Here is a 27016-nt window from a genome sequence, read left to right on the forward strand (position 1 = left end):
TCCATCATTTCATTGCATAGGTGGGTTGAATGAGTCCCTTCTTGTTTGTTCACATAATAAACTGCATCCATGTTGTTCATGGCCATCTGGATAGCTGGTTTGCATATCTGTGGGAGAAATGCTCTGAGAGCCAAACAGATTGCCGGCAGCTCCCATATATTTATGTCTAACCAGAATTCTTTGAGACTCCAAAGACCCTTTACTACCTGCGAGTGAAGATGTGCACCTCTGCCTATCTTGGCTGCATCCATGGTTACTATTAACTTTGGATGAGGTGGGTTGGATAATACCCCATTGAGCACTCTCTGCGGATGTAGCTACCATGTTCAAGAATGAAGAGTTTCATGCGGTATTGTAATTCTCTTCAGCCTACTGTCTGGACTAGGACTGAAATTCTTCAGAATCCAGTGCTGAAGTAACCTCCTTCTGAGACCGGCACGACGATTACATGTGTCATCCATACCAGGAGTCCCAGTAGCTTCGGAAAAACCCTGTCATTTGAGCCAGCTGTATTGTCAGTGAATGTATCAAATTGGTTATTTTCAAAAGCCTCTCTCCCGAAGAAAGGCCCTTCCTTTAACAGAACTGAAGATTGTCCCTAAGAAGGGACTCTTGAGATGAAATGAGAAATGACTTTTTCTTGTTTATGATGAGACCCAGGGTTCTGAATAGACAAGGAGTGTTCTGAATGGCTGCCTCTTATTCTTCTTTGTGTTAGCCCATCAACAACCAATTGGCCAAATACGAAGAGATATTGCCATTGTCAGTGATCTACAGGCAATGTCAGACACATCGAACAATGCCCTAAGGGCATGTGTGGCTACATTTTGGTATTCATTAATCATGGCTGATGTTAACTTCCTTTGATCCTTTGGTAGATGTTTGGTGAATAGAGCCATCTTCTCCCATAATGGAAATTGATATTTAACCATCACCACTTGGTAGTTGGATATACACATATTTAAGGATGCAGAAGAAAATTATTTTCTACCCAAATAATCTAATTGTCTTCCTTCTTTATCCATTCAGTAGAAAATCTTGATTTTTGAAGAGTAGCTGCTATGACCAACAAGTCTGGTTGAGAATGTACATGAAAACAAGAGAGCCTCTCCTGTGGGATTTGCTACAATTTATCAGCCTTTTTGGAAACTGGTTGGCATGAAGATGGCTTGGAGCAAAGGGTCTATGCTATTTGCCATAACAATTCTAATGTGGGCAAGGAGACTTTAGGTTTCATTGTCAACCCTAAGATATCAAATACCAGATGTGAAGTCTCCTTTAAAATTACTGATGGTAAATTCAGGGTCGATGCCATCCTATCCATCTATTTGTGGAACTGAATTGCATCCTCAGAGGGAAACAAGTACTCCCTCATTCTTGGTACTCCCTCATTCTCCTCAGGAGATGAACTGCTCTGCACCTCTCCTAAGTCATAAGGAAACATCCTGGGAAGTCCCTCTTGATATTCCTCTTCTGAGGTTACTTGCTCTTCTGCAGCAGAGGAACACTGCAATGGTCTTGGATGTGGGGCTCACCGATCTGGACATCTCTTTTCTGTTGAATGCAGTGTTCCGGCCCTGAAGAGACCAGTCTTCCAGCATGCAAAGAAAAATGAGGAATTGACCAATATGGCCATAGCATTCACAGAGGCACAGGGTAGTCCTGCCAGCTTTTCCAGTATCATAGTCTACGAAGACTATCCAGGGAGTTTGGGCTCTCTCCTTGTCAGAACAATTTTTCAGTGAAAAGAAGGTCCAGTCAATACCTGTTCTGGATCTGGTTCTAGCTCTCAACTCAGATCCGATCCTGGCTCCAACACTGAAGCCATTGATGAAAACTATGACGTAAGAACTCTAAAAAGAGAGGGCAGGGAAATGATCTTCCCTGGTGATCCTGCAAAGCTCTTGTCACAGATCTAGATGACTCTTTGGATCCAGCAGTAGACAGAGCTGACTCCAGTCTCCTGCTTTTACTGCCTGATCCTTTTGAGCTCTCAGATCCTGTAGGCTTTGCAGCTAGCCCCTCCTTTTACAGAAGGACCTGCCATCTATTTTGTCTGTGGATGTTGTGACAGACCCAGAGCAGTGGGGTGCAGGAGTCTGGTCGAAGGCAAATATACTGGCCACTCGATGAACAGTTTTCTGTTCCCTGAGTGACCAGAGCAGGGCCTACACTAGAGCAATCAAGAACCTGCTAGAACCAGTTAAGACAGGCAAGCTAATTAAGACACCTGGAGCCAATTAAGAACATACTAGAATCAATTATGGCAAGCAGACTAATCAGGACACCTGGTTTAAAAAGGACCTCCCATCACTTAGGGGAGGGTGAGCAGGGAGTGAGAAGGCGTGCTGCTGGAGGACTGAGTACAAGCGTGATCAGCCTTCAGAAGGAAGATCCTGTGGTGAGGGTAAAGAAGGGGTTGGAAGGAGGCCATGGGGAAGTAGCCCAGGGAGTTGTAGCTGTCACACAGCTATTACAAGAGACACTGTAGACAGTTGCAATCCACAGGCTGGAACCTGGAGTAGAGGGCAGGCCTGGGTTCCCCCCATCCCCCTCAAATCCCTATTTGAGACAAGAGGAGGTGACCTGGACTGTGGGTCCCATCAGAGGGGAAGGTCCCTGGCCTATCCCCCGACCCACTAGGTGGGTCAGCAAAGACTGCAGGCATTGTTCTCCTCCCTTTCTCCATGCTGGCCAGTGATGAGGTTAGCTGAGTGAACAGCAGGTTTGGAAGCTGTGTTTTTTCACCTTGATGTCCGTCATAGTCGGTAAGTAAACTGTTTGTTTTACTGTTATCTATTTCTAATCTATCTTTTAACAACTGTAATCTATACTAGCTAACTAACTACTAAAATACAACTAATTACGAACCTACATGTATTATTTGTATGATTATTATTTTATATTTGTATTTTTATTAATTTTTGTTTGGCTACAGCGCTAGCGACAGAGACAAACGGACAGAAGGGGATTCATGGCCCAATGCTGCAGTGGTTGGAAGGAACTGAGATGGCTGCCATGCCAGTGCCCTCTGACCGTGTGCTGGGGACAGGAGGCGAGGGGTCAGGCATTTCTAACAGGTGCTGCAACTAGAAGGTTCTACCATCCTACCTCGGTGCAACCCAAGAGGGGGATGTGCAGAGGACACTCCAAGAAGAATTGATATTTCTGTATTAATTGACAGATGAGGTTAGAAATACTGAGTAGCTACCTACTGTCCATCCTGTGCACTGAATGAGGCAGGAATCCTATGGAATAAATAGCATGGGATCACATAATTAAAGACTCTATCATAACGCACACACACAATGGGGGCCAAATGAGTATGGCATGGGCAAACGTAACGTGGCATTTCCTAACTTAACTTCCAAGGGCTTGAAGTTGAAACGTTTATGTTCTTTTTTGTAGTAACATCAGTGATAGTAATATAATAAACTGCTCCTTACCCCTCTCACACTGTGGGCCAGTGAACCCGTAGACACAAGCACAGCGGTTTGGTCCAATGCACCGACCTCCGTTCTGGCAGCCATTTTCACAGACAGCTATTCAGAAATAGAAAGATGGGTGAGATTACACTAGACAGTGGTCAAACGAAGTACAGCCAGAAATTCTGCTCTAATGGAACAACCCATGATGAGAGATGCACGGCTGCTGCAGAATTTGGAGCATCCCATGTTTTATGTTATATATTATTTGCAGTTCAGGGATCTTCCCCACATACAGATCCAAAACAGAAAGGTAGGTTATTTTTTCTTCCTGCTTATAAAGAAATCAATTATAAGTGGACTGGAAACCAACAGCTCAGTCAACAGAGAGGTTTTGCTGGGTGCTAGACTCTCAGTTAACACAGCTTAGCTCTGTGATCCAATAATGAAGGAGTACAAAATTAAAAACTGTGAAAAGGGAAAATTTGTGCTAGACATGCTCAAATCTGAGCAAAATGGTGCATGTCAGAAATTAAGTGAGGGAGAAAAGTGATTATTAGGGATGTTGATTAATTGCAGTCAACTCACACAATTAACTCAAAAAAATTGTGATTAATCGCAGTTTAATCACGCTGTTAAACAATAGAATACCAATTGAAATGTATTAAATATTTTTGGATGTTTTTCTACATTTTCAAATATATTGATTTCAATTACAACACAGAATACAAAGTGTACAGTGCTCACTTTATATTGCACGGTAAAAATGATAAATAAAAGAAATAGTATTTTTAAATTCACCTCATACAATACCATAATGCAATCTCTTTATTGTGAAAGTGCAACTTACAAATGTAGATTTTTTTTTGGTTACGTAACTGCACTCAAAAACAAAACAATGTAAAACTTTAGAGCCTACAAGTCCACTCAGTCCTACTTCTTCGGCCAATCACTGAGAGAAACAAGCTTGTTTACATTTACAGGAGATAATTCTGCCCACTTCTTATTCAAAATGTCACCAGCAAGTGAGAACAGGTGTTCACATGGGACTTTTGTAGCCAGCATTGTGAGGTATTTACATGCCAGATATACTAAACATTCGTATGCCCCTTCATGCTTCGGCCACCATTCCAGAGGACATGCTTCCATGCTGATGACGCTCGTTAAAAAAATGGGTTAACTAAATTTGTGACTGAACTCCTTGTGGGAGACTAGTATGTCTCCTGCTCTGTTTTACCGGCATTCTGCCATATATTTCATGTTATACCAGATTCAGATGATGACCCAGCACATGTTGTTTGTTTTAAGAACACTTTCATAGCAGATTTGACAAAACGCAAAGAAGGTACCAATGTGAGATTTCTCAAGATAGCTACAGCATTCAACACAAGGTTTAAGAATCTGAAGTGCCTTCCAAAATCTGAGAGGGGTGAGATGTGGAGCATGCTTTCAGAAGTCTTAAAAGAGCAACACTCCAATGCGGAAACCAAAGAACCCAAACCACCAAAAAAGAAAATGAACCTTCTGCTGGTGGCATCTCACTCAGATGACAAAAGTGAACATGTGTTGGTCTGCACTACTCTGGATCACTATCGAGCAGAACCGTCATCAGCATAGATGCATGTCCCCTAGAATGGTGGTTGAAGCATGAAGGGACATGTGAATCTATCGCATCTGGCATGTAAATATCTTGCAACGCCGGCTACAACAGTGCCATGTGAACACCTGTTCTCACTTTCAGGTGGCATTGTGAACAAGAAGCGGGCAGCATTATCTCCTGCAAATGTCAACAAACTTGTTTGTCTGAGTGACTAGCTGAACAAAAAGTAGGACTGCGTGGACTTGTAGGCTCTAAAGTTTTACACTGTTTTATTTTTGAATACAGTTATTTTTTATACATAATTCTGCATTTATAAGTTCAACTTTCATGATAAAGAGATTGTATTACAGTATTTGTATGAAGTGAATTGAAAAATACTATTTCTTTTGTTTTTTATAGCACAAATATTTGCAATCAAAAATAAATATGAAGTGAGCACTGTACACTTTGTATTCTGTGTTGTAATTGAAATCAATATATTTGAAAATGTAGAAAACATCAAAAAATATTCAAATAAATTGTATTCTATTATTAACAGTGCGATTAATTGCACGATTAATTTTTTTAATCACTTGACAACCATAGGAAGACCAGGGATCTTTCTCACACACCTGCAGTGAAGAACCAGGGACAAGCCTGCCTGGAACTCAAGTGACACTAGCAGCAAGTTGATGTAATGATCTGTCATATTAAAAGAGCGGCTAACTACCTGAGTGGAAAATCGTGAATCCCAAGGAAAAACAGTGGGCAAAACCTGCCGTAATGGGATTTGTGCCTTTAGAACAGCAGCGATTCTACAAGGTGATGTTGGGAGGTTCACAACATGATTATAAAAGAAAAACAATTTTCTGAGCTACCACTTGATAGCAGGTGAAAAGAGCCAAATAGTCAGTGCTGTCTGCCTCCCTACCAGAGTGAAACAACCACCGTTTGACTGCTTTCAAAAATGGCGACCTTCGGGTGGGAGGTGAACTCTGCAGATGCACATCTGAACTCTGCATCTGCACTGACCAAGGACAGCGAGTGAGGTGCAGAGAAGGGATGGGCACGTTAAAGGAACTTTTGGTTGCTGGAGTTAAGAACCTGAGGGAAAAGGACACTGCCCAACTTACTTGGGGGTTGGGTCTGTTGCTCATGGTTTACGTTTCTGAACCCTGTTTGCGGCGTTTTCCCAAATTAATGCCGAGTTACTTCCCTCCTTTTATTAAAAGTGTGTGTGTGTGGCGGGGAAGGGGACTGGGGGGGGGGGTGTTTCTACACTCAGACTGTGCTTGTGAGAGGGGCCAAGGGCTTGGTGTGTAATTGTCCCAGGTCACTGGATGGGGGCTCGAGACAGTTTTGTGTTGTATTGTTGAAGAGGAACCCCATAGATACTGAACCTGGCCCTTGTGGCTGCCAACTTGGACTAGCAGAAGGGTTATAGTTGGTTTGACATGATTTATTCTTGACAAATCCATGCTGTTACTTTTCACTTTATTATCCTCTAGGTCTTTGAAAATGGATTGCTTAATTGTTTGCTCCATTATCTTTCCAGCTGATTGGTCTGTAATTCCCCGGGTTGTCTTTATTTCCCTTGTCATAGATTGGCACACTATTTGCCCCTTTCCAGTCCTCTGGAATCTCTCCCGTCTTCCATGACTTTTCAAAGATAATTGCTAATGGCTCAGATATCTCCTCAGTCAGCTCCTTGAGTATTCTAGCATGTGTTTCATCAGACCCTGGTGACTTGAAGTCATCTAACTTGTCTAAGTAATTTTTAATTTGTTCTTTCCCTATTTTAACCTCTCATCCTACCTCATTTTCACTGGCCTTCACTGTGTTAGACGTCCAATCACTACTAACCTTTTTGGTGAAAACTGAAACAAAAAACTCATTTAGCACTTCTGACATTTCCATATTTTTTGTTATTGTTCCCCTCCGCACACCCATTGAACAACAGGCCTACCCTGTCCTTGGTCTTCCTCTTGCTTCTAATATATTTGTAGAATGTTTTTCTTGTTATTGTTTATGTCTCTAGCTAATTTAACCTCATTTTGTGCTTTGGCCTTTCTAATTTTGTCCCTACATACTTGTGTTATTTGTTTATAAATTATGTGTTTGTAATTTGACCTAGTTTCCACTTTTCGTAGGACTCTCGTTTGAGTTTCAGATCATTGGTTAAGCCAGGGTGGTCTCTTGCCAAACTTTCCATCTTTCCTACTCAGTGGGATAGTTTGCTCTTGTGCCCTTAATAATGTCTCTTTGGAAAACTGCCAACTCTCCTGAAGAGTTTAAGGCCAGAAGAGACCACCAGATCATCCTGTCTGGCCTCCTGTATATCAGAGACCACCAACCCCACCCCGCCCCCACACACGGAAGCCAACAAGTGAAATAAGACCAAGATGTCACAGCCCACAGCAGACTAGACTGTTATATGCCACAGGCAGAGACTAGGAGGGAGCGAATGCACCAAAGAGTGGGTGATTCCACCAGAGGCAGGGAAATCACACCTAACTCTGCCTGCCATCTGGGGGCAGAACTTGACCAAAGGCATATAACAGGCCACTGTGTCCAAGCAATAAGAAAGTAGATGAGTGGAAACCAATCTGACTCACCTGTATGTTAGTACTGGTGAAACAGATATTAGAGTTATAAGAATGTGTTCAGTGTTTAGACTTTAAGAAATGCTTATAGGATGCTGCATGTATTGATTTTACCTATATCTGCACCCCATGTTAAAAGGTAACATTTAAGTGTTTGCTCTGTAACAATAAAAATGTTAGCTAAGAACTGTAAACCCCCCAGTCAGGAGAGAAGTATTACCAACTGTGAAATGCTAGTTTACCACACAAGGTCTCATCTCCTGCCCAACAAAAGAAGGACACCAGGCAAGCTATTGTGGAACATCAGAGGATAAAAGACTTTGTTGGTTGCTTCCCCCACACCAATGAAGAGGAGAGTTGCACAAGCCCTTGTTCCATCACAGCTTGAACATGTGACAAGGACACAAAAATCCCTGTCAAGGAAGAATTGTTATCAATGTGCTGCTTGGAATTCAGAGAGGGCAATATTTCTAAGCATAAGCAAGGGATTCCCAAGCTGCTTGGCTTGGGTTAGCCTTAAAGGACATATAGTGCTTGCATATTATAGCAGTGTCTATAACTTTTGGAACCTAAGACTGAATCTCATTTGTGTGTGTTTGCCTGTTTTAACCTTGTAAAAAACTCTCATTTATTTTTCTTAGTTAATAAATTTTTCGTTAGTGTTATAGGATTGGCTACAGGAGTTGTCTTTGGTCTGAGACCTGGAGCAAGTGACTGCTCCTTTGGGACTGGGAGTAACCTGAATATTCTTGTGATTTTTGGTGTACGGGACCATCTATCACAAAGTGAAGCTTGCCTGCATGGCAAGATAGTCCCCAGTGCCCATGGGGACTGTCTGTGACTCCATGGTAAGGCTGTTACAGGGCTTAACGAGTGTATAACTGTTACTTGGTTGGTGAAATCGAGGCTGTTCCAGCTAGTAGTAGGCGTTGCCACTATCTGCAGGGTTACCAATGGAAGAGCTATTCACCGAGCCTCCTGAATGCAGCACTGCCATTAACACACAGGCCCCGGGGGCAAATAACCCAGGGAGGGACAAACAGGTACTCACGTTGCCCACAGTAAGTTCCAGTGTATCCTTTCTGGCAGAGGCAGGATTCCTCATTGCAGCTTCCCCCATTCATGCACCTGACATTGCAGGTTTGGACTGTGGAGGAAAGCAGGAAAACTTGATGAGAGGCCACCTTCTCTCTGTGGAGGTGCAAACCACTCCACTGGGCAAACAGGGACCTTGCACTCTCACATGTGGTGCTGCTTTGTAATGTGACATCAGCTCAGGGTAGAATCAAAGACACATGCCCAGCTCCCAGTAAATTCAATGGAAAGACTCCCATTGACTTCCCATTGGATCTGAGCCTATGGGGTTAGAGCCATTAATGCCTTGGATGGCTACTGAGGATATTCTATAGACTGACTATCTCTGGGTTTCTTACACCACCAAATCCTATTGTCTGCCTTTGTTCCATACACTCGAGGTGCTATTTTTATTCTCATCATACATGTGCGTAATGAACTGATGAGTTGGGAAAAGCCAGAAGCAAGAAAGTTATGGCCAATCCTTCCCCAGAGTGAGATGCCTCTTTTGTCTAGGCCATCTCGTGGGGGCAGCTCAGGACTGTTCCCTGCAAAGGGCCTGAGCCTCAGCTGGAGGAAGTAGGCATCATTCCCAAGATGTCAATATAATCCACCCAAGGATCTGGCCCGGTAGATTTTCCTCAGATTTGTCTTGCCCTTCCACAGCCTCATAGGAGTCATTGTTTGGAAATATTGCCCAAGAATTATCCCAGCTGTTTCTGCTTTGAGTTTAATTCCATGCCTCTTAGTTTCACACTGCCTGGTACATTCCTGACCAATTCCTCTCTCTTTTCAGCATCCATTAACCTTGGTGTTTGTACAGACATTTTATTTTGTTCTGCTTATCACTGTCCTCCTTCGGCAATGCATGGTTTGCACCCAAGGCTTCCTACACTGCAAAGCAGCCAGAACGCCAACAAACATAGAAGCAAGACCCATGTTAAGAGTACATCCTCTTCTTTTAAGAGCGAGTTTTGGGGGTGGATTTCTTGGAAAATATGTATATGTCTCCTTGTGCTATAACAGGGGTGGCCAATCTGTGGCTCTGGAGCCACATGCGGCTCTTCAGAAGTTACTATGCGGCTCCTTGTCTAGGCACCGACTCCGGGGCTGGAGCGACAGGCACCAACTTTCCAATGTGCTGGGGGGTCCTCGCTGCTCAACCCCTGGCTCTGCCACAGGCCCTGCCCCCACTTCACCCCTTCCCGCCCCCTCCCCTGAGCCTGCTGTGCCCTCGCTCCTCCCCCCCCAGAGCCTCTTGCATGCCACGAAACAGCTGATTGGGAGGTGCGGGGAGGCACAGATCGGCAGGGCTTCTGGTGGGTCGGAGGCACTGGGAGTGGGGGGAGGGGGCAGCTGATGGGGGGCTGCTGACATATGGCTCTTTGGCAATGTAGGCTGGTAAATTCTGGCTCCTTCTCAGGCTCAGGTTGGCCACCCCTGTGCTATAAACTACCATGCAACCTAAACTCTGCACACACTCAAGGAGACGTATGTTAAAAACTGTCCTCTTTTTGCCTAAGCAATCCAAAAGATAAATCACATCTTAAAAGGAGGACACATACTTTTAACCTGTGTCCATACAAGGCCCTGTTGTCCACACGAAAGGGAGCTGTAACTGGGCTGAACTTCCCAGACACATCTCTGAGAGTGGGTGCCACGGCTCTGCCTCCTCACTGCACACGAGACAGCAGCTACAAGCAGGCCGGGGGCAGCGCATGCTACACGTCTGCCCAGGGCAGTAGGAGCTGTGAGTGAGCGTGCACAGCCAGATGCATTGCACATGCCGCTGCTACCCTGGGCAGGCACAGTGCCTCCTAGCACCACTGCCTCTGTGGTGCCCACCCCATTCCCCTACCTGCCCACCCTGCTCTCCCTGCACAGGCCTCAGCAGCTCCCCAGATGGGCACATTCTGTATCTTTCCTGTTGGAGTGCATCCCTTCAAATACTTAGGAGCTCCAGGAACAGGAGAGGGACTCCTGGGAAGCCTGAAGGAGTGAGGGATGGCACTGGAGAGCTGAGGACTTTGGGTCTGAGGAGCTCAGCGTGTTTGCTCTGTATTTATTTCATGCATTTCCAGGGAACCACTTGCAATGTGCGCTGCAGCTCATGCTGCTTCTCTGTGGCCAGAGACCAGGCCCAATTTAGATGACGGCTTAAGCAATAAGCTCACTATAATTGGGGCTTCAAAATCACTGCCCAGACTGTCAGGCACCTGCTAGTCTCTATTGAAAATGGCGTTGGTTCCAAAGCGTTTTTGTCCTCCAGTCCATGAGCTGAATTGATCTCGCCTCCCTGCGCTTATTCACTCCAGCAAAACCACACTGGGAAAGCAGCTGTGTGAATGCCATCTCCAAGGGCTGCACAGTGGCACTGCAGAGAGATCTGGCCAGTTCCTGTCAGCCCCTTTCTCTTGATTTGTGGCTGCCTGCACTCCACACCCACCACTGACAGCTCCTGGAACAAGGGGGCTTTTATAGTGATGGGTAGAGCCCGCCCATGAAAACCACTTTGTCACCATGAAACCTAAGTACTTTTTGTGTACTTTTACCCTACACTAGGATGGCACAGTGGGGCTAGACCCTTATTATACTATCTACACTATCAGGTAAAAGAAAACAAAAGCCAACAGCGTTTCTCAGACTGCGGGCCCCGAGCCGAAAGGGGGGTCACAAGCCTATCGTGTGGGCGGGGGGGTCACGATAGTCCCACTTCTGCACAGCTGTTAACAGTGGCGCTTACCTTCAAAGCTGGGTGGCTGGAGAGCGGGGGCCGCTGGCCGGGTGCTTAGGTCTGAAGGCAGCATCACTGCCAGCAGCAATGCACAAGTAAGGGCAGCAGGGTATGAACACATCCAGGACATTTTACTCCACCCCTCTCTCAGGAACTTCAGCAGTTTAGCAGGAGCTTCAGAAGAAGGCTGGGTGCGAGGGCTACTAGAATTCTTTGAGGGGGTCAACAAGTAAGTTTGGACATGGGTGATCCAGTGGATGTAATGTACTTAGATTTTCAGAAAGCTTTTGACAAGGTCCCGCACTAAAAGCTCTTAAGCAAAGTAAGCTGTCATGGGATAAGAGGGAAGAGCCTCTCGTGGATCAGCACATGGTAGCCGGTGACCAGCCACTGGGGAGGCTAGCCCCCGGCTCCTCCCCTTGTGCCCAAGGTCCCACCCCTCCCCTTCTGCCCCCCTTCTCCCCCTCCCCCTTTGTCACTTCCCTCTTTGCCCCCTCCCCTACAGGAGCCCAGAGCATCCGCACCGTGGCCCCCAGCCCCAGCGCCGGGCAGCCGGGGGGCAAGGCCCCAGGCCCAGAGCTTCGGGCAGCCGGGCAGCATGGCTGCAGCGCTCCCAGCCCTGGTGCGCCCAGGGTCAGTGCTCCCAACCCCAGTGCTCTGGGCAGAGCGGCCCCAGCACCAGCTGCTCTGAGTCCCTGCGGGAGGCAGGTCAGCCAGCCTGGGCCAGCCAGAGCAGATGTGGTGTTTAGATGCTGCTTGTAATTATTAGAACCTGGAGCAGAGCTCTGGGAAACACCGGAGGAGGCCTTGCCCGGGGACTGAGCATAGGTGGGGTCACACTAAGCTGTTTGGGGGAGCACAGCCTCCCTCTGCCTACGATACCTGCTGCCCATGGATCAGCAACTAGTTAGAGTATAGAAAACCAAGGGTAGGAATAAATGGTCAGTTTTCAGGATGGACAGAGGTAAATAGTGGTGTCCCCAGGGGTCTGTTCTGGGCCCAGTCCTATCCAACATATTCATAAAGAATCTGGAAAAAGGAGTAAACAGTGCAGATGATACAAAACTACTGAAGATAGTTAAGTCCGAAGAAGACTGAGAAGAGTTACAAAGGGATCTCACAAAATGGGGTGACTGGGCAAGAAAATGGCAGATGAAATGCAATGTTGATAAATGCAAAGTAATGCACATTGGAAAACATCATCCCAGCTATACATATACAATGATGGGAGCTAAATTAGCTGTTACCACTCAAGAAAGAGATCTTGGAGTCATTGTGGATAGTTTTCTGAAAACATCCACTCAATGTGCAGTGGCAGTGAAAAAAGCCAACAGAATGTTTGGACTCATTAGGAAAGGGATAGATAATAAGACAGAAAATATCAGATTGCCTCTATATAAATCCATGGTACATCCACATCTTGAATATCATGTGCAGATCTGGTTGCCTCATCTCCAAAAAGATACATTAGAATGGGAAAAGATACAGAGAAGGGCAACAAAAATGATTAGGGGTATGGAACAGCTGCCATATGAGGAGAGATTAGTAACACTGGGACTTTTCAGCTTGAAAAAGAGTCAGCTCAGAGAGGCGATATGATAGAGGTCTATAAAATCATGACTGGTGTGGAGAAAGTAAATAAGGAAATGTTATTTTCTCCTTCTCATAACACAAGAACCAGAGGTCTCCAAAGGAAATTAATAGGCAGCAGGTTTAAAACAAACAAAAGGAAGTATTTCTTCACAGAACGCACAGTCAACTTGTGGAACTTCTTGCCCGATGATGTTGTGAAGGCCAAGACTATAACAGGGTTCAAAAAAGAACTAGATAAATGCATGGAGAATAGGTCCATCAATGGCTATTAGCCAGGATGGGCAGGTATGGTATCCCCAGGCTCTGTTTGCCAGAGGCTGGGAATGGGCAACAGGGGTTGGATCAGTTGTTGATTGCCTGTTCCCTTCATTCCCTCTGGGTAAGGTGACCATAGTTCCCAAAGAGAAAATGGGACACCCCCAGCTGCTCAGGTTGTCAGCCATCCTGGAACTCTGCCTCCCCGCATACTGGAATGCTGCCCTCCCAGCTCCGCCTCCCCGCCCCCTGTGCAGGGGCTGGCATCTCTGCTTCCCGCGCACATTCCTCTGCCCATTTGCTCTTGTCAACTGATCAGGTCAGTAAGGGCAAATGGGACAAATGCCTCCTTTTGAAGAAAAAGTCAGGATAGCTGGGACAGGGCTTAAAAAGAGGATTGTCCCGGAAAAAATGGGACATAGGGTCACCCTGCTTCTGAAGCACCCGGCCCTGGTCACTATCGGAAGACAGGACACTCGGCTAGATGGACCCTTGCTCTGACCCAATATGCGGAAAAGGCCAATATTTCTGAAAAGGTTCTTGGCTGTTACTTATCCTGGGTCACACTCTTCCCTGGTGTAACCACACAGACGAGCATGGAGTTAGAGCAGAGCTGAATTTGCTGTATGTGTATTGAAGCTTAGGCAGACTCAATGTGAAGCCAACATGTGCAGAGGAATTTGTAGTCATCAGGATTTTATCTGTCTATTATCTATGTCAGGTATTTATAGGGCACCAGTCACCACAGCATCTAGGCACAGAAAGGTGAAGGGTTAACTCTAGTTAACTCTAACTATGTTTAGATTAGATTGACAACATATTTGTAATGAGAGCTCTGACAGTAATCAATAGTGTGTTCTGCAGACAAAGTCCCCTTTGATTATCACTATACAAGTGTCACTTGCAACTTACTCTTCCACATGCAACAAAAGTGACCCTGGGTCATGTCAGAAAGGAGCAGAGTGGCTTTTATTGCCTGCCTTTGGCATGCCGCTGGCCTGCTTTCCCTCCCTGAAGCATTAGTGATCAGTGGAAACCCAAACATCCCTTCAGTACAAATGCCAGACCCCAGTCACACTCCTCCTGGGGAGCTTACCCACCAGAGTGCATTGTGAAATCCTTCCCTGCTGACCCCATGGAATGCTAGGCTCGTGCCCAGACATATATGCTGTATACACATTCCCTACATTCCTGCAAGATTGCTAACATATGGCCCCTGACTCCGGTCAAGCCACCATCCTCCCCGGGAAGCACTGTGATGGGCTGGGGTGCAGGGGAGCACATACATTCCTGTATGTGCTGCAGTTTTTTGGGATTCAGCAGGACCGTGGCACAACGTGGCACTTTAAAGTCAGCATTCCAGGCTTAGCTTTGCAATTCCTTCCCTGAGATAAATGAACACCCCTCATGTGGTTTGATGTTGCGGGGACTGTTTCCCTGTGATTGGATCAGTAGCCAGTTCACAATGGGTTTTCCATAGAAAAGTAAATGTAGCAACAAATCCCCTGCCAGTCTACAGCAATGTTCAGCTGAGGACCTCAACAGGACTTTCAGGATCTCCATAATTTCTTCCTGTCAATGGGAACCAGCCTTCAGTGAGTCTTACTGCCCTACCTGTAACTGAATTCCGTTAGGTGGCGATTTCTCTCTGGACAGGCTTTTGAAGCACCTCAGAGGGTTCCTTCAGACAGACAGCCTGCAGGGAGAACAGCCCAGTGCCTCTGACAGCCCTCTGTCTCCTGATGTCAAAGCGAGGCTAGCTAATGCCTTAGCACAGCACAGCTTTGTGTCGGGGTGTCCTCTATAGCCAGAGAAAGAGGAGAAATGAGCGTATCTACGGGGATTCAGAGGGAGTGCTAGCTCTAGAGGATTGATTTTGTTTCCATTGAACCATGCCAAAAGTCCCATTGACTTCAGCAGGAGCCGGACTGGACCCAGTGAGAAGTGGAGACAGTGAAGTGGTATGGGGTATGTCTACATTGCAGGAGGTGAGACTGGTGCATGTAAGATGTCGTAAGCTAGCTTTTATTTAGCTAGCTCCACTAACAACAGTCAAGCCGTGGCAGCAAGTGCTGTATAACCTTGCCCAGTACCCTGGTGGCTAGCCAGTGATGCTGGGACTTCACTGCTATTGTTATTTGAATTAGGTAGATCAAAGCTAGTGTGGTTACGTCTACATGTGTGCATCTCTTATTGCGGCGTAGACATAACGTTAGAGTAGCCGCAGTGAAATTGGCTGAATGTTCAGTGCATGCCTCGAGGCGCCTGGACCACTTGCAAAATCAAACACATTCAAATATTTGTGTTGGCAGCAATTGTTCATTTCTCATTACTTTGAAAAGTTGGGGAAAACCAAGCGAGTGGCCACCAGCAGTGATTACAGAAGCAGTGAGGGAGGCAACCTAGTTGAGGGAGGCAACCTAGTGACAGAGGATGTGGAAAAAGCTAATGTACTCAGTGCTTTTTTTGCCTCTGTCTTCACGAACAAGGTCAGCTCCCAGACTGCTGCACTGGGCAGCACAGCATGGGGAGGAGGTGACCAGCCCTCTGTGGAGAAAGAAGTGGTTCGGGACTATTTAGAAAAGCTGGACGTGCACAAGTCCATGGGGCCGGATGTGCTGCATCTGAGAGTGCTAAAGGAGTTGGCGGATGTGATTGCAGAGCCATTGGCCATTATCTTTGAAAACTCATGGCGATCCGGGGAGGTTAATGTAGTGCCCATCTTTAAAGAAGAGAAGAACGAGGATCCTGGGAACTACAGGCCAGTCAGCCTCACCTCAGTCCCTGGAAAAATCATGGAGCAGGTCCTCAAGGAATCAATTCTGAAGCACTTAGAGGAGAAGAAAGTGATCAGGAACAGTCAGCATGGATTCACCAAGGGCAAGTCATGCCTGACTAAGCTAATTACCTTCTATGACGAGATAACTGGCTGTGTGGATGAGGGGAAAGCAGTGGACGTGTTGTTCCTTGACTTTAGCAAAGATTTTGACACGGTCTCCCACAGTATTCTTGCCAGTAAGTTAAAGAAGTATGGGCTGGATGAATGGACTATAAGGTGGATAGAAAGTTGGCTAGATTGTCGGGCTCAACGGGTAATGATCAATGGCTCCATGTCTAGTTGGCAGCCGGTATCAAGTGGAGTGCCCCAAAGGTCGGTCCTCAGGCCGGTTTTGTTCTATAACTTCATTAATGATCTGGACGATGGCATGGATTGCACCCTCAGCAAGTTTGCAGATGATACTAAATTGGGAGGAGAGGTAGATGGGCTGGAGGGTAGGGATAGGCTACAGAGGGACCTACACAAATGAGAGGATTGGGCCAAAAGAAATCTGATGAGGTTCAACAAGGACAAGTGCAGAGTCCTGCACTTAGGACGGAAGAATCCCATGCACCGCTACAGACTAGGGACCGAATGACTTGGCAGCAGTTCTGCAGAAAAGGACCTAGAGGTTACAGTGGACGAGAAGCTGGATATGAGTCAACCGTGTGCCCTTGTTGCCAAGAAGGCCAATGGCATTTTGGGATGTATAAGTAGGGGCATTGCCAGCAGATCGAGGGACGTGATTGTTCCCCTCTATTCGACATTGGTGAGGTCTCATCTGGAGTACGGTGTCCACTTTTGGGCCCCACACTACAAGAAGGATGTGGAAAAATTGGAAAACGTCCAGCGGAGGGCAACAAAAATGATTAGGGGACTGAAACACATGACTTATGAGGAGAGGCTGAGGGAACTGGGATTGTTTAGTCTGAGGAAGAGAAGAATGAGGGGGGATCTGATAGCTGCTTTCAACTACCTAAAATGGGGTTCCAAAGAGGATGGATCTAGACTTTTTCTCGGTGGTAGCTGATGACAGAATAAGGAACAATGGTCTCAAGTTGCAGTGGGGGAGGTTTAGTTTGGATATTAGGAAAATCTTTTTCACTAGGAGGATGGTGAAACACTAGAATGGGTTACCTAGGGAGGTGGTGGAATCTCCTTCCTTAGATATTTTTAAGGTCAGGCTTGACAAAGCCCTGGCTGGGATGATTTAGTTGGGGATTGGTCCTGCTTTGAGCAGGGGGTTGGACTAGATGACCTCCTGAGGTCCCTTCCAACCCTGATATTCTATGATTCTATGAGGTCTAGTGGTTTGACTGGGAAGCCAAGACTCCTGGGTTCTAGTCCTAGTTTTGCCACTGTGTCACTGTATGACTTGGAGCAAGTCTCTCCCTCTCTCTCTCCAGCTGAGTTCCCCAGCGTGTGAGGTGGGTCTAATAATGTAGCCACCATCTGGGAGTGTGGTGTGGCCGAATGGACGAGTGTTTGGAAAAGGCTTTGAGACCCATGAATAACAGACATCTAGACATGCAAAGCAGCGTTAGGTGCAATGCTCTTAAGCAGCCAGTGCAGCACTTGTGAAAGTACCAGGGCACATACAGCTTGAGTTCCGCAATATTCATTCCTGAAAGTGACTACACTTTAAATATTGGAGTGTCTCTCTGGGAGCCATAGAGCTACCACTGCTGATGCTCGGGGTGTTATTGTAAATCACATTGTATTTGGGGTTTTTCTTAAAGCCCCAGGTCCTGGAGTCAGATAATTATGTGAAACTCTCAGCTGTTTTTAAACAACATTTGTTGTCCCTCATGGTTGCAGAGAAAAGCTGGAAAACATGGTGTGACCTAGAATCCTCTTTTCGACGTCTCCGACTCAGGGAATATTTCCAACACACCTCTGAACAACATACTAACCCAAAGAGACCATCCTACCAAGACTACAAAAAGAAGGATTCTGGGTGGACTCCTCCTGAAGGTCAAAACAACAGGCTGGACTTCTACATAGAGTGCTTCTGCCGATGTGCACGGGCTGAAATTTTGGAAAAGCAGCATCACTTGCCCAATAACCTCAGCCGTGCGGAACACAACACCATCCACAGCCTCAGAAACAACTCTGACATCATAATCAAAAAGGCTGACAAAGGAGGTGCTGTCGTCATCATGAATAGGTCAGAATATGAACAAGAGGCTGCTCGGCAGCTCTCCAACACCACTTTCTACAAGCCATTACCCTCTGATCCCACTGGGGGTTACCAAAAGAAACTACAGCATTTGCTCAAGAAACTCCCTGAAAAAGCACAAGATCAAATCTGTACAGACACACCCCTGGGACCCCGACCTGGGATATTCTATCTACTACCCAAAAAGAAAAGGAGTACTTGTGGCACCTTAGAGACTAACCAATTTATTTGAGCATGAGCTTTCGTGAGCTCATGCTCAAATAAATTGGTTAGTCTCTAAGGTGCCACAAGTACTCCTTTTCTTTTTGCGAATACAGACTAACACGGCTGTTACTCTGAAACCTATCTACTACCCAAGATCCATAAACCTGGAAATCCTGGATGCCCCATCATCTCAAGCATTGGTACCCTATGTAGACTCCCTCCCACCATCTGGGAGTGTGGTGAGGCCGTGTCCTCAGGCCCTACGCTACCAGCACTCCCAGCTGTCTTCGAGACACCACTGACTTCCTGAGGAAACTATAATCCATCGGTGATCTTCCTGATAACACCGTCCTGGCCACTATGGATGTAGAAGCCCTCTACACCAACATTCCACACAAAGATGGACTACAAGCCGTCAAGAACACTATCCCCGATAATGTCACGGCAAACCTGGTGGCTGAACTTTGTGACTTTGTCCTCACCCACAACTATTTCACATTTGGGGACAATGTATACCTTCAAATCAGCGGCACTGCTATGGGTACTCGCATGGCCCCACAGTATGCCAACATTTTTATGGCTGACTTAGAACAACGCTTCCTCAGCTATTGTCCCCTAATGCCCCTACTCTACTTGCGCTACATTGATGACATCTTCATCATCTGGACCCATGGAAAAGAAGCCCTGGAGGAATTCCACCATGATTTCAACAATTTCCATCCCACCATCAACCTCAGCCTGGACCAGTCCACAAGAGAACCACTTCCTGGACACTACGGTGCTAATAAGTGATGGTCACATAAACACCACCCTATACCGGAAACCTACCGACCGTATTCCTACCTACATGCCTCCAGCTTTCATCCAGATCACACCACACGATCCACTGTCTACAGCCAAGCTCTACGGTACAACCGCATTTGCTCCAACCCCTCAGACAGAGACAAACACCTACAAGATCTCTATCAAGCATTCTTACAACTACAATACCCACCTGTTGAAGTGAAGAAACAGATTGACAGAAGAGTACCCAGGAGTCACCTACTACAGGACATGCCCAACAAAGAAAATAACAGAACGCCACAGAACGTCCAGACCTTCAGCCCCCAACTAAAACCCCTCCAACGCATCATCAAGGATCTACAACCTATCCTGAAGGACAACCCATCACTCTCACAGATCTTGGGAGACAGGCCAGTCCTTGCTTACAGACAGCCCCACAACCTGAAGCAAATACTCACCAGCAACCACACACTACACAACAAAACCACTAACCTAGGAACCTATCCTTGCAACAAGCCCGTTGCCAACTGTGCCCACATATCTATTCAGGGGACACCATCATAGGGCCTAATCACATCAGCCACACGATCAGAGGCTCGTTCACCTGCACATCCACTAATGTGATATATGCCATCATGTGCCAGCAATGCCCCTCTGCCATGTACATTGGCCAAACTGGACAGTCTCTACGTAAAAGAATAAATGGACACAAATCAGACGTCAAGAATTATAACATTCAAAAACCAGTTGGAGAACACTTCAGTCTCTTTGGTCACTCGATTACAGACCTAAAAGTGGCAATTCTTCAACAAAAAAACTTCAAAAACAGACTCCAAGGAGAGACTGCTGAATTGGAATTAATTTGCAAACTGGATACAATTAACTTAGGCTTGAAGAGAGACTGGGAGTGGATGGCTCATTACACAAAATAAAACTATTTCCCCATGTTTATTCCGCCCCACCCCCACTGTTCCTCAGTTCTTGTCAACTGCTGGAAATGGCCCACCTTGATTATCACTACAAAAGGTTCCCCCACCCCACCCCACCCCCACTCTCCTGCTGGTAATAGCTCACCTTACCTGATCACTCTCATTACAGTGTGTATGGTAACACCCATTGTTTCATGTTCTCAATGTATATAAATCTCCCCACTGTATTTTCCACTGAATGCATCCGATGAAGTGAGCTGTAGCTCACGAAAGCTTATGCTCAAATACATTTGTTAGTCTCTAAGGTGCCACAAGTATCCCTTTTCTTTTTATGGTTCCTAAAGGGCCAAAAACCAAAAGGCAAAGAAAAAGACGAACACCCGGAGGCTGAAAGAGAGCTGGCTGCAGACGTGCCATCTGAACCAGCTGGAGCCTTTCTTGCTGTGGCTGCCTGAAAAAGGGGAGAAGAGGGTGAAGATGCATTTCTACACTATGGGGCAGTTTTGACCCACAGTTACTCCCATAGAACAGCAAGGGCAGTTCCACAGCAGGAACTGAGAGCAGAACTGTCATTTCCAGGAAAGCTGGGATAAAGGGTAACACGACATACGTGCGGCACTGGATAGAGAAGCCAACTTTGCAGATGCTATGCTTGTATTTGTGGAAGTTTTGGCAAATGTATCGAATTCTACTGAGGAGATGGCAAAGCAATCCTGCCCCTGCCATCTCAGGAGACAGAATCACCAGCTTTCATGCAGGTTCCTGCTGCACCCAATTCCCCTCCCTTTCATGTGTGCACATATCATGAGATGAGCTGCAGAGTGGAAAGAGATAACCCACAGGGAGCTCATTTTCCACCACCAGCCAGCAACCACAAACGATGAACATAACAAAGCAGCCAAGCCAGACCAGTATGTGCTGGCATGTCTTCTGCAGCAGATGCCAAGGTCCTGGCAATGCAACCCAAAGCTGGCCCCTGGGGCCTCGAGGAGTGGTGTTTCCCACTCAGTGGGTCCTCTAGCCCCCTTGTTCAGACTGTGAGAAGGGAAGAATGTGCTGTGCAGAGGGTCACTAGCTGTGGTGTAGGTGAATGGCTGTAGTGTCAGTCATTTCCAGAAACCCTGAATACGTCTGGCAGAGATGATCATGAGCACATGGTGAGCTGTAGCTCACGAAAGCTCATGCTCAAATAAATTGGTTAGTCTCTAAGGTGCCACAAGTACTCCTTTTCTTTTTGCGAATACAGACTAACACAGCTGTTCCTCTGAAACATGGTAATATAGTGACCCCTGAGAGCTCTCTGCTTTCTGGCTATCTGAGTGGTGCTGTTTGTTTCAGATGTCTGAGCTGCCCAGTTCTCCACAGTTTAGTCCTTTGTACAGGTCTGCTGGGAACACTGTGCAGTTTAGTGTTTCTCTGGCTCCTGGCTCATTGTGGGGAGGACTACACATGGAATCAAAGAGCAATCTGTGTGCATTAAGAAATAGCTGTGGCATTAAAGAGAAGGCTTCATGGTCCCCTTCTTTTCCCCGGCTCCTCTCCTCACGCAGGTTTGTAGGGGCCCACAGAGCTAAGCCAATACCTTTTTGCCTTTTCTATTTTTAATAATTCTCAGTGTTCTTGTTTAAGTGCCATTGAGTGTGCAGTTAGTTTACTGTGTGGAAGATTTGGGGCTCCCGAGAGTTCGCATTGGTCACAGGGGTCAGAGAGCAAGGAAGGGGGAAAGGTGATGCATTTTTGGGATTCCTGACTCCCCAGTGTATAACAATCAGATGTCATCTGAGCCTACCCGAAACAGCCGGACGTTTCTTTCTGACACCAAATCATGCCCTAAGCAAATCCTTTTAGCGCTTCCTTTAGATAGACAGCACTTTTATATCCTACATAAACATGGTTAACAAAGAGTTTAATCACCAGAAACAGTCAGCAGTAGATGGACTTTTTGGCAAACCATGTCGTGAATGCTTTGTCACAGTAAGAACTGGCTCTGAGAGGTGCCCTGCTGGAATTGACTATGCCAAGGTGGCTCACTGGACTGTAGCAGAAATTACAAAGTAATTAATTTTCTTTCAGCACAGAGGGACAGCAAGGAGCCCTTCAGTGAGAACACAGCTGGGGTTTATCAGCTTTGCAATTCCTGTTACGTTTAGACCAGAACTAGAACAGGGCAAATAATGTTTTTTTCAGTTCACTGGTCATTCCAAAAAATAGGGAGGTGGAAATAGTCTCAGGTTGAACTGAAACTAAAGTTTTTAGACATTTTTGATTAATCTAAAGTTTTAAAAAATTCATTGTGGGTCAAACAAAACATTGTGTTCAACCCAAAGAGAAATGTTTCATAGAATCATAGAGTATCAGGGTTGGAAGGGACCTCAGGAGGTCATCTCGTCCAACCCCCGGCTCAAAGCAGGACCAATCCCCAACTAAATCATTTAGAGGTAAGCATTTTTTAAAGTTTTTTATTTTAAAAATGTTAAATTTAAGGAAATTTTGAAACAAAAAGTCATTTCAAATTGAAAAATCAAAACATTTTGTTTAAAAAAATGAGATGTTTTGATTTTGAGGACTTTTTTTAGGTTTTTTTTTATCAAAATGCGTTGCCTAGGGAGGTGGTGGAATCTCCTTCCTTAGAAGTTTTTAAGGTCAGGCTTGACAAAGCCCTGGCTGGGATGATTTAATTGGGGATGGGTCCTGCTTTTGAGCAGGGGGTTGGAGTAGATGACCTCCTGAGGTCCCTTCCAACCCTGATATTCTATGATTCTATGAAAACAATAGGGTAAAATCTCACAAATTTCGCAAAATAATTTGGTGATGCCAAATCTGCATTTTTCTCTGGAAAAAAATTTCATTCAACAAGTTTTGTACAGATCTACCCAGAACTGCTGGCTCCCAGGAACATAAACTATTTCAGGGCAGCTTAAGGAGGACTGCCCCCCGGTCTGGTTGGGTGCTCTTGGATATAGCCAGTCAGCATCAGGGAGGGACTGGCAATCATCTGATATTCTCTTACCTCCACCAGAGCCGCAGTTGGGGGACAGCTGCCCATTGGAGCACGTGCACATATTCGGCCGTGAACAAAACCCATCGCCACAAGAGTTCCGGCAAATTGCTGGAGAGAGACAAGAAGAAAGTGAACAGTGTTGCCATGCGGTGCCATGCACATATGTCCTGCTTTCAGAGATTCTAAGGCCAGGAAGGCCCTCTGTGAGCATCTAGTCTGACCTCCTGCATAACACAGGCCAGAGACCTGCTTCCCAAATCCCTAGAAACACATCCAATGTCCTGAGCTTCCAGCAAAGGCCTGACCCGTCGTATCTGGGCAATTGGTGCTACAGCATGAACTAGGGTGGCCAATTTTCTAATCGTACAAAACCAAACACCCCTGACCCGCCCCTTCCCTAAGACCCCGCCCCTGCCAGGCCCCTTCTCTGGGGCCCCACCCCCTCTCACTCCATCCCCCCTCCCTCCGCTGCTTGCTCTCTCTCACCCTCACTCACTTTCACCAGGATGGGGCAGGGGGTTGGCGTGCAGAAGGGGGGGTGAGAGCTCCGGTTGTGGTGCAAGCTCCCAGGTGGGGCCGGGGATTAGGGACCTGGGAGGTGGAAGGAGGCTCAAGGCTGAAGCAGGAGGTTGGGGTATGGGGGGGTGTAGGGTGAAGGCTCTGGGAGGGAGTCTGGGAGCAGGAGGGGACTCCAGGCTGGGGCAGAGGGTTGGGGTGAGGGAAAGGGTTCAGGGTGCGGGGTCCTGGTGACACTTACCACAGCTCCCAGGAAGTGGCCACCAGGTCCTTGCGGCCCCATGGCTCATGGGCAGCCAGGGAGGGTCCACGTGTTGCTCTTGCCCCCACAGGCACTGCTCTACAGCTTCCACTGGTCGTGGTTTCCGGCCAATGGGAGCTGCAGAGCCAGCCCTCGAGCTGGGGGCAGCGCACAGAGCCTCCCTGGCCACCTTGTAGGGACCACAAGGACCTGGCGGCCGCTTTTGGGAGCCGCGCAGAGCCAGGGCAGGCAGGGAGCCTGCCTTAGCCCCAGGCCCCACTGTGCTTCCAATTGGACTTTTAACAGCCCGGTCAACAGTGCCGACGGGGACAGCCAGGGTCCCTTTTCAACCAGGCATTCCAGTCGAAAACCAGACACCTGGCAACCCTAATGTGAACCTGCTCACAGTGAGGATTAATATTCCTTTAAAGAAGATTAAAGCTTCCATGGCTGCTGGAAATTGCTGAGCGGCACATGGGAACACCAGCCTGAGCAGAACAGCAGCTGGAAAGGTTGCATGATGGACACACTCAGACCAAGGGGTGAGGGGACATGATGTTTCCTTTGGAGCTAACCTCCCAAGTCTTGTCCTCGCATAATTCCCCCCTCCCAGTGATAGTTGGGACTGAAGACACACACATCACCAGTTCTGCTGGTTTCAGCTGTTTGTCAAAGGCTATTGTGGTGACAATTTGCCTTGGGCCAAGTTTAAAAGTGTTGTCAAGATTTCTGTCTTTCCTATGAAAACTTCAGAACCCTGGGGGGTGGAGGACCATGTCTGTGTAACTGATACTTCCTTCTTCTGTGAGACCCCTGGGTTGGATCATAGAGTCATAGAATCATAAATGCCAAGGCCAGAAGGGATCATCGTGATCATCTACTTTGAACTCTTGTATCACACAGGCCAGAGAACTGTCCCAGAATAACTCCTAGAGCAGATCATTTAGGCCTGGTCTACACTACGAGTTTAGGTCGAATTTAGCAGCGTTATCTCGACTTAACCCTGCACCCACCCACATGACGAAGCCCTTTTTTTCAACTTAACGGGCTCTTAAAATTGATTTCTTTACTCCACCCCCGAAGAGGGGATTAGCACTGAAATTGGCCTTGCCAGGTCGAATTTGGGGTAGTGTGGATGCAATTTGACGGTATTGGCCTCCGGGAGCTATCCCAGAGTGCTCCATTGTGACCGCTCTGGATAGAGCTCTCAACTCAGATGCACTGGCCAGGTAGACAGGAAAATGCCCGTGAACTTTTGAATCTCATTTCTTGTTTGGCCAGCATGGCAAGCTCACTTGCACAGGTCACCATGCAGAGCCCATCAGCACAGGAAACCATGCAGGCCCAGAATTGCCGAACAGCTCCAGCACGGACCCAACAGGAGGTACGGGATCTGATCGCTGTATGGGGAGACGAATCCGTGCTGGCAGAACTCCGTTTGAAAAAACAAAATGCCAAAACGTTTGAAAAAATCTCCAATGGCATGAAGGACAGAGGCTATAACAGGGACCCGCAGCAGTGTCGCATGAAAATTAAGGTGCTCAGGCAAGCCTACCAAAAAACCAGAGAGGCAAATGGTGCTCTGGTTGCCAAGATAAGGATATGGGTTCCGTCTATCGCCCCACCACAGTTAGGGAATCCCATTGCGGCATAGCCATCCACTATGACCTGCACATCTCCCAGAGTCACTACCCTTGATATCAGCAGCTCAGCGATTGCGTTGGCTACTTTCATCACAGCAGCCCCCATAGTAGATTTGCCCACTCCAAATTGATTCCCGACTGACCGGTAGCTGTCTGGCATTGCAAGCTTCCACAGGGCTATCACCACTCGCTTCTCAACTGTGAGGGCTGCCCTCATCTTGGTATTCTTGCACTTCAGGGCATGGGAAAGCAAGTCACAAAGTTCCATGAAAGTGCCCTTACGCATGCAAAAGTTTCGCAGCCACTGGAAATCATCCCAGACCTGCAACACTATGCAGTCCCACTAGTCTGCACTTGTTTCCCAGGCCCAGAATTGGCATTCCATGCCATGAACCTGCCCAATTGACACCATGATGTGCACATTGCAGGGGCCCGTACTTTATGAGAAGTCTATGTCCATGTCCTCATCACTCCCGTCACCGCCTGGTTTCGCTTTTGTTGCAGGTTATGGTTCTGCATATCCTGCTGGATAATGCGCGCGGTGTTTATAGTGCTCATAATTGCCGTGGTGATCTGAGCGGGCTCCATGTTCCCAGTGTTTTGGAGTCTGCGCTGAAAAAAAGGTGCGGAACGATTGTCTGCCGTTGCTCTGATGGAGGGAGGGGCGACTGACAACATGGCTTACAGGGTTGGCTTACAGGGAATTAAAATCAACAAAGGGGGTGGCTTTGCATTAAGGAGAAACAGAATGGCCCCCTCAAGGATAGAACTCAAAACCCTGGGTTTAGCAGGCCATTGATTTCACGGCGGGAGGGAGGGAGAGGGGAGAAAATGAATACAAATGAATACAAAAAAAATCTGGTCTATTTATTGTTTTGATCCACTTCATCTATCTTTATACATCTTAGGCTGGCAGCAGATGGTGCAGTACAACTGCTAGCCATCGTCATCTCCTGGGTGCTCGCCAGAAGACGGTGCAGTACGACTGCCAGCAGGACTGAATCTCCATGAGACGCAACTTAAAAAGGGAAATGACCTGGCTGAGTCACTGCCATGTCTGCCCAGGCACCCCTGACCGACCTCACCAAGGTCGGCTTAAAGAGCACCCAGGAGTACAATGACGATGGCTACCAGTCATAATGCACCATCTGCTGCCAAAAGGCAATGAGCTGCTGCTATGTAGCAATGCAGTACCGCGTCTGCCAGCACCCAGGAGACATACGGTGATGGTGAGCTGAGCGGGCTCCATGCTTGCCGTGGTATGGCGTCTGCACAGGTAACCCAGGAAAAAAGGCGCAAAACGATTGTCTGCCCTTGCTTTCACGGAAGGAGGGAGGAAAGTGGGACCTGATGATATGTACCCAGAACCACCCGCGACAATGTTTTCCCCCCATCAGTCACTGGGATTTCTACCCAGAATTCAAGTGGGCGGTGGAGAC

The 27016-nt window shown here is 47.0% G+C and overlaps 1 protein-coding gene across 10 annotated transcripts in view; it reads right to left on the reverse strand.

Annotated features, from left to right (window-relative positions):
* FBN3 (fibrillin 3) overlaps nt 1-27016 on the reverse strand; it is a 312259-nt gene that overhangs the window by 188155 nt on the left and 97088 nt on the right. For 9 of the 10 annotated variants that reach the window (XR_012156160.1, XM_073323920.1, XM_073323921.1 and 6 more), the window contains 3 exons: nt 23187-23285; nt 8659-8754; nt 3447-3542 (listed from right to left, as the gene is read on the reverse strand). Coding sequence is in view for 9 of the 10 variants with exons in the window: in XM_073323920.1 (XP_073180021.1) it covers nt 3447-3542; nt 8659-8754; nt 23187-23285 (291 nt within the window). In the remaining variant the exon portion in view is untranslated. Of the gene's footprint in view, nt 1-3446; nt 3543-8658; nt 8755-23186; nt 23286-26015; nt 26056-27016 lie in introns of those variants that run through there. The other variant, XM_073323923.1, reaches the window with a different exon arrangement.

This window comes from Lepidochelys kempii, chromosome 25 (assembly GCF_965140265.1).
Source record: "Lepidochelys kempii isolate rLepKem1 chromosome 25, rLepKem1.hap2, whole genome shotgun sequence".
Classification (NCBI taxonomy): Eukaryota; Metazoa; Chordata; order Testudines; family Cheloniidae; genus Lepidochelys; species Lepidochelys kempii.